Genomic DNA, 15,845 nt, shown 5'->3' on the forward strand with positions numbered 1-15,845 from the left:
AAAGTATTAACCAGCAAAATAAGTATGGCATATTGCCTTTGACTAATATTATATCGATATGATGAACTTATACTGCGAGTCTCACAATGTGACTATTGCACAAGAACACATTGCGATGGTGATGCTCTAATGATATTGAGCAGCCCTAAATTGAATTGAATTCTATGGTTCATCATACAAAAATAACCAGTTTTCGGATTGGATTTATGACCCCTGGACCATTTTTGCACTGCATAGTGATCCCCATCAAGTTGTTGGAAGTAACTAAGTAACTTCTACTTTAAGTAGCCTACATTTTAAACGAACTAACTAAGTAACTTCTACTTTAAGTAGCCTACATTTTAAACGAACTACTTTTTACTTTTACTTGAGTAGATTTTTAGATGGGTAGCTTTACTTGTACTTAAGTAGAATTCCATCAAAGTAAAGGTACTTTTACTTGAGTAGAATTTTTCAGTACTTTTTCCACCTCTGGTTACTCCCTCACCCCCACCGCTGGTGTGCACACCCGTCATGTTCCTCCAGTCCGAGGGGTTGCGCCAGGGTGACGCTGCTCTGTCGTCAGTAGAAGAAGAAGAAGAAGAAGAAGAAGAAGAAGAACGGAAGTGAAAACAGAGTCAGCTAAGCTAGCAGTCCTACGGTGAGGGCAGAGAGGGACTGTGCTCCTTGTCTTCAGTAGTCACTTTACCAAACAGCCATCACTTGTAACGTATTTTGAGCCTTTGATTGTCAGGCAGAAGGAACTGACGGCCGAAGTTGCTGCATTGCTAATACTTTACATGCCAGCCGGAGTCGCTAACAGGAGCCATGTTACGTAGCTGTCATTGACTCTCGTTAAAAGTCACATAGCAAACAACGTTGTAACCTTAACTAGCCGCTCACGTCACATCGACTCCTGCATGGAGGTTACTTGTTATTTTAGTTTGATATGTTGACTCATTATGGTTATTTAGACACAATTTGATCTTTGTTTTGATGAATTAGTGAGTGTATTATCCATAGGGCTCAGTGCAACTCGTATAGACATTGTAGCTAACATAGTTGATAATCCCTTAAGTAGTCTAAGATGCTTATTCCTTGGATATTTAGTTTTGAGGGTTTATGTATTTGTTGCTGACATTGAAGAACATAACAGATAAACGTTAAAATTGATCTCCCTTTGTGGGGCAAAATGAGTCATTTCCTCCTGGTTGCCTAAAGGTAATGTAACTACGACTGACTAGGTGCTGTGTTGTGCTGACGAGAGACGCTGGGTAAAATTGGTGAAATGATGTTCTGTGATATCAGGACTGCCGATGGACTGGCTGCATAGGCCATGGTTTAATGCTCATCTGTTGGCAAGCAGCACCAGCAATGTCAGCCAGCTCCCTCCTGAGATACACCATCAGGTAACACTGCTTTGAGATGTTACAGGACTTTGTGCATGGTGTTGGATGTGACGTCAGCTCAAGCTCAAGAACAGATGAGGCTGCCATGATTGTGGTCACCTCAAGGTGTTGATGCTAAAAACCCCAATACCCCAAAAGTTGTGACACTGTCAAAAATGTAAATAAAAACAGAATGCAATGATTTGCAAATCTTTCTGAACCTACGTTCACCCGAATACAGTCCAAAGACAAAATATTCAACATTCAAACTGAATACACTTGTTTTTAAAAAAAAATTAATTTAATTTTATACACTCATTCTGAATTTGATGCCTGCAACACATTTAAAAAAAAGTTGGGACAGGGTCATATTTACCACTGTTTTACATCACCTTTTCTTTTATCAGTGCTCAGTGTTTAGGAATTGAGGACACCAACTATTAAAAGTTTTGAAAGTGAAATTCTTTCACATTCTTGATATTAGGGATGGGAATCATGTGAGGATCCACAATACGATATTATTACAATGCTTAAGTTACAATACAATATTATTGTGATTTTAAATATGTAGTGATATGCTGAGTAGTGCGATAAAACGTATTGCATTCCATTACCTTTTTTCAACTGTAGATTATGTCCCAAAGGGAAAACTTAGTCAACATCTGTTTTGTCTAATAAGATAAAGTTTTCAGTCTGTTCATCTCACTTCAGCATTTTTTTTTCAGCAACAAAATGTATCTAGTGGACTGAAAAGGCAATTGATTATATTATTCTGGTAGGCTACTTAAATGCGTCTCATTGTCTTGCTGGAATAAGCAGGGATGTCCCTGAAAAAGACGTCGCCTGGATGGCAGGATATGTTGCTCCCAAACCTCTATGGACCTTTCAGCATTCATGTTGCCTTCACAGATGTGCAAGTTACCAATGCCATGGGCACTAACACACCACCATACCATCACAGATGCTGGTTTTGAACTTTGAGCTGGTAATAATCTGAATGGTCCTTTTCCTCTTTAGCCAAGAGGACGCATTGTCCATGATCTCCAAAAACAATTGTGGACTCGTCAGACCACAGCACACTTTTCTACTTTATGTTGGTCCATCTTTGATGAGCTCAGGCCCAGAGGAGTCGGCTTTGTATTTTGATGTTGTTGATAATATGGCTTTCACTTTGCATGGTAGAGTCTGAACTTCATGAGTATTAGTATGATCAAACAACTACTCTCTGGATGTTCACTGGTGTCAATGAGGGATTTTTTTTTTTTTTTCAGAGAAAATCCACCACCTGCCCCTCTGTCTCGTTTGCATTGAGCTTGAACAGTTCCGCTACCACCACTGCACAAAGTCCTGTATTCACCTTCTTTTCTAATGAGAAAATACAGTTGATAGATTTTTTACAATAAAGGGGATTATGTATTAACATTTGTGCTCAAATGATTAGTTAATTGACAGAAAATTAACTAATTAGAGACCATCTTGCCATGGGATCACATCAGCCCTGATACATCTGTGACTTGAAACAAATGTGGGCCAGGGGCGTTAAGTTTCCCCACTGACCCCTTCCCTACTTCCCACCCCTCTACTTACGCATCCTTGCTTGCACCACACCCATTTTCAAACTCTGCCTTCACTGTGGTCTCAATAACACATCTCTGAGTATAGTTCATACCACTAATACTTTATCCCTGTCTTTTTCCACATCATGGAATAGAACTAAAAAAATAGTTATCTTCCATGTATTTTTCTCTGCAGGCTGGAGAGGAATCATGTAGCTGCACGTTTAGTCCAGCAGAGAGCGCTGTCAGGGGCAGATGCTCTCAATGCACTCAGACCTTTTTATTTTGCTGTACATCCAGACTTCTTTGGTCAATACCCCAGGGAACGGGTAGGTATCTCATATATCATGACTTGCTTAGATGAATGAAACATAATGTTGTAAATGAAACAAATGGAAGGCTTGTGGGTAGACTGACATAAGGCGTTTTAATGTGCTCAGATTGTCAGTAGTGTTTGCAGCAACAGGACTACACCAACACAGACAATTGTAGTGTTTTGCTAGAAGGCTGCTGTTGGTCAGAACACACAACTTATTATCATTGTGCAAAGATTTTTTTGAAGAGGAGGCTTCACCACACAGTGTAACATTCAATGTGTTTCACAGGAAGTGAATGAGAATTCATTAAAGAGGCTAAATGGCTATCTGGACAACCTGCAGAAGCCCGGCTCACGCTCACTTCAGCCAATGAAGCTCACCTTTTATGTCAGGGACACAAAGGACAGCAGCGATGTGGGGCCAGACCTTCTTGTCTCAGGTGAACTTTCTATTAATATTACCTTTAATATTTGGGAGTTCTGTCTTTGCAAATTTAAAACCTCTCCCTTGGTTCTCAGGGTTCCGGTCAGTGAGTTTCACCCTGCACACAAACGATGTCTTGAGCACAGTGAAGAACGTCTTGAAGTCCTGCAGCCTACCCATGGAGCACATGAAGGGACTGAAAGCACATTCAGACATATCTAAAAGTCCACCAGAGATGGGGTTGCCTTTCTACAGACCTATCAAATGGGATAAAAGTTACTACACCTTGACTGGATTCAGAGACCCTGAGCAGGAGCTGCAGCAGGCCAGGAGAGTGGAGCCTACACTCATGTTAGTAACACTGGACCTCAGCTCTGTATCTCAACTCACAATTACAACTGCCATACATACAGTACATTATGAAGACCTGGGTGTCTGGTACAGATTGAAATATCAGAAACAGTTAGGCACCCCCTAAGGGACCGTACAAATGCCGCATTTTTTTGCACCATTGTTTTTAATGTAGACACATGGCAGGCACACTCAAATGCCAGAGCAACACCGTTGTGACGCGTTTCTGAGTGCCTGTTTTTTAGGGCACATTGTCTGCACCCTGAGATAAACTGAGTTCAACTTTTGGAACGCAGCAGTGTGCACTGCATGTCATGTGACAGATAAAAACCAATCTGTCCTCTCATCTGTAAAAAGCAGTCCGTGGTTGATACGGGGAAGAAGCTAATCATTTTTGTGCAGGGCTACTCAGAGCTTTATATCTGTCCCACGGACAATATTTTAGGTCTACACACTTAAAAAACAGCACCTGGGAGAAGATCAGCTCTGCACTCTGGATTTCATGTAAGTAGGCTATGATACGGTGCTGGTTATGGTTGCTCAGCAAAGTCTCACAACACCTTTTCCAGGCGGTTAAAGACGCTGCATATGTACGGCCCCTAAAACCGCTGTAGTTTGTCTGTAGATTAAACAACCAAGATACAACATGTATTGGTGAGCTTTAGAGGTGCTTTTGAACGTTTGACAGAGCTAGGGTAACTGTTTCATCCTGCTTTCATTCTTCATGCCAAAATAGGCTAACCACCTACTGACTCCAGCTGTATACTGAACACATAAACATGAGATTTTCATTTTCATCACTTGAAGTCGATCTTCACACACACCATTTTCTGTTTTTGACTTTTTCATGTTGTTCAGCCAAATACAGCAATCAAAGGAACTCCTCTTTCTGTTGTCAGGAGGTGGGCATCATGTTTTCTAGTGAACATTTTTGGAACTGCCTGTGTATGCAGAGCCCATATTGTAGTATCTATAGAGGCCAGGATCTGAAGTAAAGTATAATCAAAGCTTATAGTGGGGCAGATAAGCTCATATATGGAAAGTATTGTGCATTTTATGACTAAAGCATGAAACTTTCTACAGTGTTTCTATATACCATGGAGTTTGTTTTTAGACGTGGACCCACTTTTGAATTGACCTCTGGAACTTGTCAGAGGCTGTACATTTCGGGCTGTGAAAAACATGTTTTTTTCCACTTTTTTTTTTTTTACAGGCACAAAGGCAGTATATCAAAAAGAAGAGCTGTGGAAGTCACTAGTCATCCTAAAATTGCTTTAATAGGTGAAATCAGACTTATATTCTGTCAGCTGTATAGGATATATCATACAAACCCACCCCACACAAACACAAAGACAAAAAAAAGGACTTTCAACAATTCGTGTTAAATTTAATTGAACAGTGCTGTCATCTTGACATTTCTTAATCTACCCTAGTAGTAGTTAAGTATTACATGGCATTATTAGTGAGGTTTAACAGTCTCCTGAGCATGAGCAAAGGGCAGTACACCTGAGAGCAGCCTTTTTGCACTTGCAGCGAGTCGTACACCCTTTCTTGCAGCCACAATGGATTAGTTCATAGCAGCTCTGTGAGGCTTCTGGCAGGGTGGTCCACAGAGGCTGCCATCCCACTCCTTCTTTCACCCATCCCCAATCAGAAGGGCTTGGCAGCTGAGGGCCAGGTTCCAAGGCTTTGCACCAGACATAGGGCCTGATAGGAATGAATGAATGAATGAATTAAAGTTGTTTATTTTTGGTCATCAATAGTAAACACATAAAAAAACTTACCTGATAGGTGGCCCGCTTAATGTGTTGCTCTAGTGCAGCCTTTGTTGGTGGCATGCTCTCCAGAGCTCTGGATTTCTGAGTGAAGAGCTGTTTTCTAGCTTCATTCACCTCTGTGATTTCACTTGTCCTGTCATACATTAGTACAACAAAGCAACTTGGCAGAGAGCACAGAGTTCCCAGTTAGTGGGGCAATGCAGTTTAGACTGCTTAGATGTAGTTGGCTGGGCTGGATCAATCAGAACATGGCATTTTGACATGATGCATGGACAGTGTCAGTGTTCTGAAGAGTGCAGTTTATATAGCTCGCTGACACGTACAAGAATCCTGTAGTGCACAAGAACTTACCATATTAGGTGTAAGTGTATATTCATATTATTTTACACATTGTTTTTAAGTTTTTGTATGTTTGGTGTGAGAAATGTTATTAACATCCTCTTTGGAGGAATTAATGTGGAAGAGGTTGGAGGTGGATTTGCTAACATTACACAATAGCTAGCTAGCTAGCTGTATTTCATTTCATCCATCATCAGCATTTTATTTCATTCATTATCAACAGCTAGCTATAGTCTTTGCTAACATTACACAATAGCTAGCTAGCTAGCTGTATTTCATTTCATCCATCATCAACATTTTATTTCATTCATCATCAACAGCTAGCTATAGTCTTTGATCAGAAGGAACATGATTGAAATACTCACTTTTCCATACATCAAAATGTCACTCTTCTCTCTCTCGCAGGTGAAGTAGCCAACAGTAAACAGTGCATCCAACTAGCTCTACTGCCCTCTGCTGGACTGCAACAGTAGAATCATGCTACAAACTGACACATATAGACACAAGGCAATGGCTGAGGAAATAACAAGCATATATAATGGCCAATAATGGGCGAAAAGTGGAAAAATGCAATGCTGATGTCAATGACTCCTCAAGGTCACTAGAGGTCAGACAGAAAGTGGGTCCACGTCTGAAATTAAACCCTGGGGTATGTAGATTATATGCTGAAAGTTTCATGCTTTAGTCATAAAATGCACAATTGTTTTGCTTATCTGCCCCACTATTAACTGTGTTTGCTGCTGAATCGGTCATGTACAGTGCGTTTGTGGAGCTTTTTGACAGAAAGTAGCAGCTGCTGCAGAAAACAAACATAATCCATGCCAAGTTGAGTAAAAAAAAGTTATGGTCTGGAAAACCAAAGCAATGAACTAAAAGATGCTTGAAAGCTCCATAGAGCTTAGGGGAACTGTAGATTTGAGTATAACTCTGTGGGTTTTTCACAACTAATAGCCAGCTCAGAGTGGTTTCATGTTGCCTTTTCTTCTTCAGCTTGTGGCTGAGAAACAATGAGCCTGAGGCAACAAAGAAGCACGGTGCTAGTCTTCCCCTGAGAGAAGAGCTCAACAGACTGAAGAAGGAACTGTGTCACAAATTTGATCTCGCTGATATCAGGTACACTCAACTCTACTGTTTGCCCTAACACTTAGTAAGGGAATAAGCAGTCAGTAGTCAACCCTGAAGTGTGTTCCTCTGTATTGTGAGTAACTGTGGAGCATGATTTAAATGACAATAGAAAAAGTTGTTGGAGGAACTGGGACTTTTGAGCTTTAATTCAAGTCTATGCATGAACTTGTGTGAGGCTGTGTACATATTACCACGATGATGACGTCAGTTGTGTGGTGTAGGTGGCAGCGCAGCTGGGGAGTGGCCCATAGGTGCTGTCAGCTTCAGAGTCTGAGCCGACTGTCTCAGCAGAACCCTGAGGCCCTGATCAACCTGCAAGGTAAAGAGTCTCACTGAGGACAGGACATCTGTCTGTATGCATTACCTGTCTGTGCTTTATGCACCTGCTGTGGAAAACAATGTCCTTATTTAGGACAAATAAACTATTGTCTGTCTGTCTCTCTCTCTCTCTCTCCCTCGCCCTCTCTCTCTCTCTCTCTCTCTCTCTCTCTCTCTCTCTCTCTCTCTCTCTCTCTCTGTCTCTCTCTCTCATATCGTAGTATGTGATTTAACGTAGGGGGTACCATATCATCTCGCAATACTGGTGTAATTTTTGATATGATATGAAAAAATCACATCATGATAACTGCTATATTTCGACTTGTTAACATACTGACGTCATACTGTTACCCATGGTAATAACTAGCATGGCTGACAGCTAAATTATTACTGACTCGGTGGTGGTTCCAAAAAGAGGAGCAGCTCCAGTAGTGTAATAAATCGTGGCATCCTCAATGTTTTATGAACAACCCCAGACTTTTAGCGTCTTATCGCCCAGAGGGGTCCGGGTATCATCGGATAATTCGTAATTCATTTGCAATTCAAAAACCAGAAAACTAAATCACGTGATCTATTCCTTTTTTGTTTCCAAACGAAAAACCAGAAAACCGCTTTCAATAGACCGTGCAATTTTGGTTTTTGCAAATTCCTTTTTTCATTTCTCATTTGGGACAGACAGTAGCGCGGTGCACAGACAGAAAGCGGAAGTGAAGTGTAAAAACGTCAAAATAAAATCCAAGAGGGTAGAATGGCCATTCTATTAAAAATGTAACACCCAACATTATGCAAGCACAGGATCTAATAAAATAAATAAATAGGCCTACATTTGCTATGCATATTAAATATATGTTTTATCCATAAAATGTGTGATATATTATTTAGTTGCGTAGTGGGAATTAATAGCCTAATTAATTACATATGTGGAAATAGCCTGTGTCGTCTTTCCCAGTCACAGAAGTGACAAGCAGAAGTTACCATATGTTACCAAACTGTTGTTAACCAGTTCACATACAGATGTTACTCATTTCAATGCCGCAGCCATAGTGAAGGGGGTGAAATAATTGATCCAGGAGTAGCTGCAGTGCGCAACAACAACCAGCAGGTGGCACATGTCAGCAATTGAGATGCAGCGTCCAACTGAAACTGTTTGAGAATTAGCAGTAGGCTACTGTTATATTTTCTGCCGGACCTGTACAGTATACTAACTCGTTACACAGTCTTAATTTCATAAAGGACATTTATACTATGATATTTAAACCAACCATCCGCATTATGAAACATGGAAATAAACTTTTAGCTTCTAAAGTATTTATTTAGACAGCTCTGATAGAGCTCAGGATTTATCAGGAGGACACTGCTTTACTCAAAACAGTTTCACTGTATGAACCTGGACTTTGTGTGTGACCTTTTGGATGTGCAGAAGAACACAGAACATTAATTAACATTAGATCCTGATACATTAGATCCAGATAATTAAGTTAGGCTGCTCTGTCTCGTGCGTAAATGCGCACAGCGTCTCTCTCAATGGGGAGACGCACTTATCATTTCTGATGCGTCCAATTTTATTAGATCCTGTGCTTGCATAATGTTGGGTGTTACATTTTTAATAGAATGGCCATTCTATCCTCTTGGATTTTATTTTGACGTTTTTACACTTCACTTCCGCTTCCTGTCTGTCGACCATGTTACTGTCTGCCCCAAATGAGAAATGAAAAAAGTAATTTGCAAAAACCAAAATTGCACGGTCTTTTGAATTTAGTTTTCTGGTTTTTCGTTTGGAAACAAAAAAGGAATAGATCACATGATTTTGTTTTTCGTTTTTGGTTTAAAATGAAAAAAAGGAAGAAAAAAAAACAGGTGACTTCCGTTTTTGGTTTCAAACGCAAAAACGAATTGGCTGAATGTCCGCAGACCTGTTCAATATTCAATCCAAAAAGGAATAACCGTAAAAATGAATCGGCAAAAACCAAAAATGGGCCGGGTTTGATTGGTTTTTCGTTATTTGATTCTGACACCAAAAACGGTTTTCCGTTTTTTTGTTTTGAATCAAATAACAGATTTACCATTTTTTGGTTTTTGAATTACAAATGAATTCCCAATTATCCGATGATACCCGGACCAAGAGGGAACTCATTCAGCGGCTCTTCTGACAGCAGCACAGCGTCTCTACCTCTCCTCTCCCGCAGTGCCCACACGAGAGTCAGTGTTATCAAGTGATTTTGTCATAAACCTTTGGTAATGTAAACCTACATGACGCCTGGGGTTTGACAAAAAAATGACGTATATGTTAATGTGCAATAGTTATGGTAGCATAACAGCCTGTCACAGGTTACAGCGTAATGATTAGAGGAGAAAAGGCAGAGCATAAAGTTCCAGGCGGAAAAAAAATGACTCCTACATTTAGGATTTTGCTAAAAGAGAAGGAAATCACCTATTGATTTATATATATAGATCCCAGAGTGCATTTTTGCGTTAACAATATTCTTGACGATATGACAAATTGTAAAAAAAATATATAATTATTAATTTAAAAACACAGTATTGCAACACAAGTGATATAGTTTTACATGTCAACCGAACAGTTTTCCTTCAGATATTCAGTAAAAACTAAAGAGAAATGATTTCTCTTTAGTTTTTACTGAATATCTGAAGGTAACAGTAACTCAGAGTGAGATTCAGATTCTGTATACAATATTTATAGTGCAACAAAATAAAATCTAAATGTTCTAAATAAAATCTCTCTCTCACTCTCTCTCTCTCTCTACATATATATATATATATATATGTATACACAAAATCCTCTAATCATTACGCTGTAACCTGTGACAGGCTGTTATGCTACCATAACTATCACACATTCACATATATGTAGTTTAATTGTCGAGCCACGAGCGTCATGTAGGTTTACATTACCAAAGGTTAATGACAAAATCACTTGACACAGACACAGATCGAGAGAGGAGAGGTAGAAATGCTGTGCTGTTGCCAGAGGAGCCGCTGAATGAGTTCCCTCTGAGCTGCAAGTTGCTTAAAGAGTCTGAGAAGTCCGGGGCTGTTCATAAAACATTCAGGACGCCACAGCTAATCCCACACTACTGACGCTGCTCCTCTTTTTGGAACCACCACCGAGTCTGTAATAATTTAGCTTTCAGCCATCCTTGTGGTTGCCATGGGTAACAGTATGATGTCAATATTTTAACAAGTCGAAATATTGCAGTTATCATGATATGAATTTTTTCTATCATATTAAAAATAATACCAGTATTATCAAGAATGATATGATACAGCACACCCCTAAATTTTCATACTTATTTTTCATGTATACACAAATGTTTTAGAGAATGTGTGGTCATGAAACTTTGCCTCAAAGGAAAGGATAAGTCATGAAAAAGCCATGGAAATGTATAGTTAAAATGTGCATAAATCCTGCTTATAATTACTTCAACAAGTTGGGTTAGCGTTGTGATGCCGTTGGCATAGGTTGCTGATTTAGGTTGCTTTTTAAATTGTCAGTGGGTGACAAATGCTGGCTCAGCCAGTTTGCATAAAATTAAACCAGTTTAAGCTCATACACCAGACTGGACTGACAAAACCAGAAATGGACCTAACTCTTCATGGCAATATAAAACTAAAGTATTATTATTTAAAGATGCAGTGTCAAAGCAGCATAATTATCAACCTTTGATGAACTGCTTTCTACAACTGATTTCAGTAATTTAGCTCCACTGCTTGAGACCAGCAAAATGGACTTACACAGGTGTGTGGAATTAATCTGCTCCTTTGCTTTCCCATTAGGACACACTGTGGTATTTGCTGACCAGTCAGGGATGAACGCCTCTGGAGACATCACACTGGGAACCATGGATGTTCATCATCAGTGGACCAAAGTAAAGCAGCCACAGTGCTCCTGCTGTCACATGTTCTGTATTTTCCTCTCTGTTTATTGACCCCTTCTCTGCCCGTGTGTCTCCAGCTGTTTGACCAGCTGCCTAGCTATCGCAGCCTGCAGCAGCAGACAGACTGGCTAAAGGAGAGAATCAGCCTGCTCCTGGGTGGGACTCAAGTGGTTCATGTGGAGAGGCTGGGACCAGTCCAACCCATTACTGAGCACTACAGCACCCTCAGCACCTTTCACAAGAGCCTGATGTCCCGACGCCTTCACCTGCACCCCAGGAGCCTGCAGGGGCTCACCATGTTGCTGGATAAGTACGTTTTCACATTACCACTGAACACCTCAAATAATGTGACACGCTACTATTTAAGTAAGAAGAAGCAAAAAACCATATGTTATTTGTGTCAATCACAGTGACCGCTCTAACCCCAGTCTTCATGAGATGGGGCACTTCATTATTCCCACCATCTGTGACCCTCCCAAGCTGCAGGTCTTTCTTCAAAGCCACGCACCTGAGGCCAGAAAGCGCACCCATCGCAAAAACCAGTGAGTCAAAAATCTCACTTTATTCTAGAACTGCCCACTAACAGGACCCAGAGTCAACTTGCATTTTATTTGTTGAATCATTGCATTTTTTTTTAGCAGCATCATTATGCACAGTGTTGCAGGCTACAGCCGAGTATTGCCTCAAAATGACTGTGACGAGGTAGAGAAAGAGTTATGGCAACAGAAACAGTTGGGAGTTGGAAGTTTTCCTTGAGGGCTTTCTACCAGCAAGGGATTACTTGGTTAAGGTTAGGAAGAAAGTCATGGTTTTGGTTAAAATGAAGAATGAACCATACGGTTCTGCTTTGTGATGGTGATTTTAAAATGCCGGACAAAGATCTCTGTCAGATCAGAATGTTGCACAATTGAAATTACTGGAACTTGTCCACCCCAAGGACAAAACACCCAGACATAAGCAGAGTAATGTAGTGCATGCAGTTCAGTGCAGCCAGGAATGCACAGATTTATTCATTGCGGAGACAAAACAACCACTCCACAAGTGCATGGCACAGCACAGCACAGGAGAGCCAGCTCCTCGGGTCAAGACTCAGCTGTCCACTTACATCTACAGGAGAAGGGACACTCCTTTGAGGACAGCAATGTGCACATCTTGGCCAGGGAAGAAAGATGGTTTGAAAGAGGAGTAAAAGAAGCCATCTACATCAAGCTGGAACAACCATCGTTAAACAGAGGGAGTGGCTTACGACACTACTTATCCCCCACCTACAATGCAGTCTTGGGATCCGTCCCCAGACGACTTCACACCCATTCACCCCTGGTCCCACCTGACCCTAGCGACTCACATGGTGGCCAGGTGGGTCGATGACTCACATTGTGACCTTAACGACTCTGAAACTAAGAGCTCACGTGACCCATACGACTCTGCAAGGGTTCCCACCCACACAGGGTTTATAGCCTGCAATTTCGTACCGGTCATCTAGAACTGAAGAAGCTTCTTAGATGAGAGGCAAAAACGTCTTCAAGAAACGCAAGCAAGTCCAGTTGCCTACAATATAGCACTTACGATTACCATGACCTGGATGACTGAAAATCTTCACCGACATACTGGAACCTTTAATACAGTGTGCCGATATCCTGTCTGCTTCCTGCTTAAGTTTGATTTTGTGATCCAGCACCTGTAAAAGTTTTTTGGATGTGCGCGCCCTCCACCCTGCTTGTTCTTGGGTTAAAATGAATACACTTCTGTCAGAAAAGGCTCTCTGGGAAAAAACCTATAAGGGAAACGTCTCCCATGTGTGAAACAGAAGGCAGTGTGAGGCAGAGCAGCACAACTCAGGTCTGTTGGCTGCTCTCATGCTGTCATGCTGACAGTCTCTCAAGTTGGCTAAACTACTTTTGAAGAAAGTGCTGGTACAAACACTTCTACTTTCTCAAGGCAGAAACCTGGTCCACACACTTACACCAACACAGACGCCTCAAGCTACGCAAGATTAATTTCACATGTCGTCGTGTATATATATATATATATATATATATATGTATATACATATATATATATATTTGTAGGTAAGGTGTATTGAAGAAAAGGCATCAGTAAAAATTTTGGGTGTTTATAAAAATGAAAAATATCTATAGATATTTCTCCCTGTTGAGGTCAGAAAGAAGGCTTCTATCCTCAGTTCACAAGGATCCTAAATGAGGACCAGGAAGCTCTTGTGGCAGAAATCCTTTCATTTTAACACAATGAACACTAAAACAAATATCATCAGCTTTGTTACTGACTCATACTTGTTTGTGTGTGTTCAGGCTGCAGGCAGAGGAGGAGGCTGTGGTGAAGCTGTGTCTCCACAGTCTGTCCCTGAGGAGTCTGTCCAAGGAGCCCAGTGTCAGCTCCAGCCAAATGATCCTGTGCTGTAAAAGGCTGGTAGAGCAGCGCTGTCCCCTCATGCAGGGCCTCCACATCTGTGTCTCTCACTTTTACTCAGTAATGCAGGATGGGGACTTGTGTATCCCCTGGGACTGGAAGAGCTGAACTGGAGGGACAAGGCCAGTCACAGTGTTGGAAATAAGTATTTTTAGTAGTTAAATGTTCAGGCAGCAAATATACAAGTTGTTAAACAGGGTCATTTGTTACATGTCTGATGGCCACAATGGATTTCATATCTTTTCATTCTCAAGGGAAACCTTTGAAAAAAGAAATCGTCCGTAGAGTGGTTCATTCAAGCTGACCACTGTGGGCTCATCCAAAGGGAAGCACTTTATCCTCTTACAGCAAAAGCCATATAGAAGAATCTGACCGACAGTGGAAGTGGCACCCAACATGGGGTGAGGACCAGCAGGAGTTGCAAAATGATAGACAAGAAAGGGAAGAAGAAGAAGCTGCATATAATAATGTTGTTATCAATGTTGTTATTGTTTTCAGATTTTTCTCAGGTGTTTGCTTTTATTCTAAAATGCTGGAGACTTTCATCTCTTCAGGAATCAAAAGTCTGAGAGCCAAAGAGTGTTTGGTTGAAGTGTGATAAGGGATATGTAGGGATGTTTTGCTTGGCTACTAGGAGTCACAAGCCAGTAAGTTGGGAACCACTAGTAGATGTGCAATATGACTTTTATTTCAGTTTTTTTTTTTTTTTTAGAAAAGTTTTTTTTTTTTTTTTTTTATCGTGGAATACACTGAGAAAGATTTAAATAATGGTTCTGTTAAAGGCACAATCTGTGCCATAATTGCAAACTAACATAGTCAGCAAACAACCAAAATGTATTACAGACGATTAGAACTTATCAGTCTGATTGACAGACTGTATGCCTACAATGAAAAAGTTTGTACAAAGTGGAGCCTGACCATGTTTAGTTTCTCAGTTGTGACTGGCCTCACTGGGAGGCATGGAAAGCCCGCTGTCAGAGAGGGGCGAGACACAGTGAATTGTGAATAAGGAGATAACAGTACACTTCTTAGATGAAATAAAGAAATACATCAGCTTCGTATCTGGAGCTTACTGATTTTTTTTAAGGGAACTCAGGCCTCTCTGAAATGAACCATACTTGGAGCACCTATGGTTCACTTCAAGTCCCTGTTACGGTTCACTTCATCTGTGCATTGTGAACACAAAGTGCTCCAGGAATGCTTTGCCAATTGCTTTTGTATTTTTGCCCTCTCGATTACATGTTATTGCTCTGGGATGCATGGGAAGAAATAAAAAAATAACGAAAAAAAAAAATACGGAATGAGAAAACATCAAATGGCAACCGTCTACAACACAGAGAAACACTAACAACTTCATTAATTTTCAGTCCATATGAAAGAGAGGGACTTCATATGTGCAAAAAAACCCATAACACATCAAACAAAGGTACTACATGCGATTTACACATCTATTACCCTCTCTCAATGTAATTGTTATTTTATTTTTGTATTGGCACACTGCATTTGACGTAGTATGTATTGGGACATATTAAATCGTTTTCTGGCATACTATATAATATGTATGTAACATACATACATACATAACATATGTAACAACGCATTTTCCTGACCAAACCTGACCCCGAGCCCGGTGCAGTTTGTCAGCTGACAAAGTTATTGTTATGGACAGTGTGTAGCCTAAATAACCATCGACAGACTGCTGTTACGCACAGCCTTAAAAACAGACTGCTGTTACGCACGTCCTTAAAAACTCTCCAGCTAATTCAGAATGCAGCAGCACGTGTAGTAACAGGAACTAAGAAACAAGATCATATTTCTCCTGTTTTAGCTTCTCTGCACTGGCTCCCTGTAAAATCCAGAATTGAATTTAAAATCCTACTGTTAACTTATTAAGCTCTAAATGGTCAGGCTCCGTCATATCTTAGAGAGCTCATTGTGCCATATTATC

General features: G+C 40.6%; 1 protein-coding gene across 3 annotated transcripts; it reads left to right on the forward strand.

Annotated features, from left to right (window-relative positions):
- Positions 1–582: 582 nt before the first annotated feature.
- tcaim (T cell activation inhibitor, mitochondrial) lies at positions 583–14,958 on the forward strand. Of its 3 annotated transcripts, none has more exons than XM_050045815.1 (11): positions 583–640; positions 1,288–1,388; positions 3,120–3,252; positions 3,529–3,679; positions 3,759–4,014; positions 7,122–7,244; positions 7,478–7,575; positions 11,370–11,461; positions 11,548–11,780; positions 11,881–12,012; positions 13,780–14,958. In XM_050045815.1, the coding sequence occupies exons 2-11, from the start codon at positions 1,324–1,326 to the stop codon at positions 14,003–14,005; spliced, it is 1,509 nt and encodes a 502-aa protein (XP_049901772.1). In that variant the 5' UTR covers positions 583–640; positions 1,288–1,323; the 3' UTR covers positions 14,006–14,958. The 3 variants fall into 3 exon arrangements, with proteins under 3 accessions (XP_049901772.1, XP_049901773.1, XP_049901771.1); XM_050045816.1 differs by lacking the exon at positions 583–640 and adding an exon at positions 647–1,200; XM_050045814.1 differs by lacking the exon at positions 583–640 and having other exon boundaries at positions 647–1,388.
- Positions 14,959–15,845: the final 887 nt, after the last annotated feature.

This window comes from Epinephelus moara, chromosome 6 (genome assembly GCF_006386435.1).
Source record: "Epinephelus moara isolate mb chromosome 6, YSFRI_EMoa_1.0, whole genome shotgun sequence".
NCBI lineage: Eukaryota > Metazoa > Chordata > Actinopteri > Perciformes > Serranidae > Epinephelus > Epinephelus moara.

What these genes read in the sequence shown, in the direction of transcription:
- tcaim (XM_050045815.1), top strand. Translation starts at nt 1,324, where the DNA reads ATGCTCATCTGTTGGCAAGCAGCACCAGCAATGTCAGCCAGCTCCCTC. An exon ending in GTCAATACCCCAGGGAACGG is followed by an intron (nt 3,253 to 3,528) that starts GTAGGTATCTCA and finishes TGTGTTTCACAG; the next exon opens with GAAGTGAATGAGAATTCATT. An exon ending in CTCACCATGTTGCTGGATAA is followed by an intron (nt 11,781 to 11,880) that starts GTACGTTTTCAC and finishes TGTCAATCACAG; the next exon opens with TGACCGCTCTAACCCCAGTC.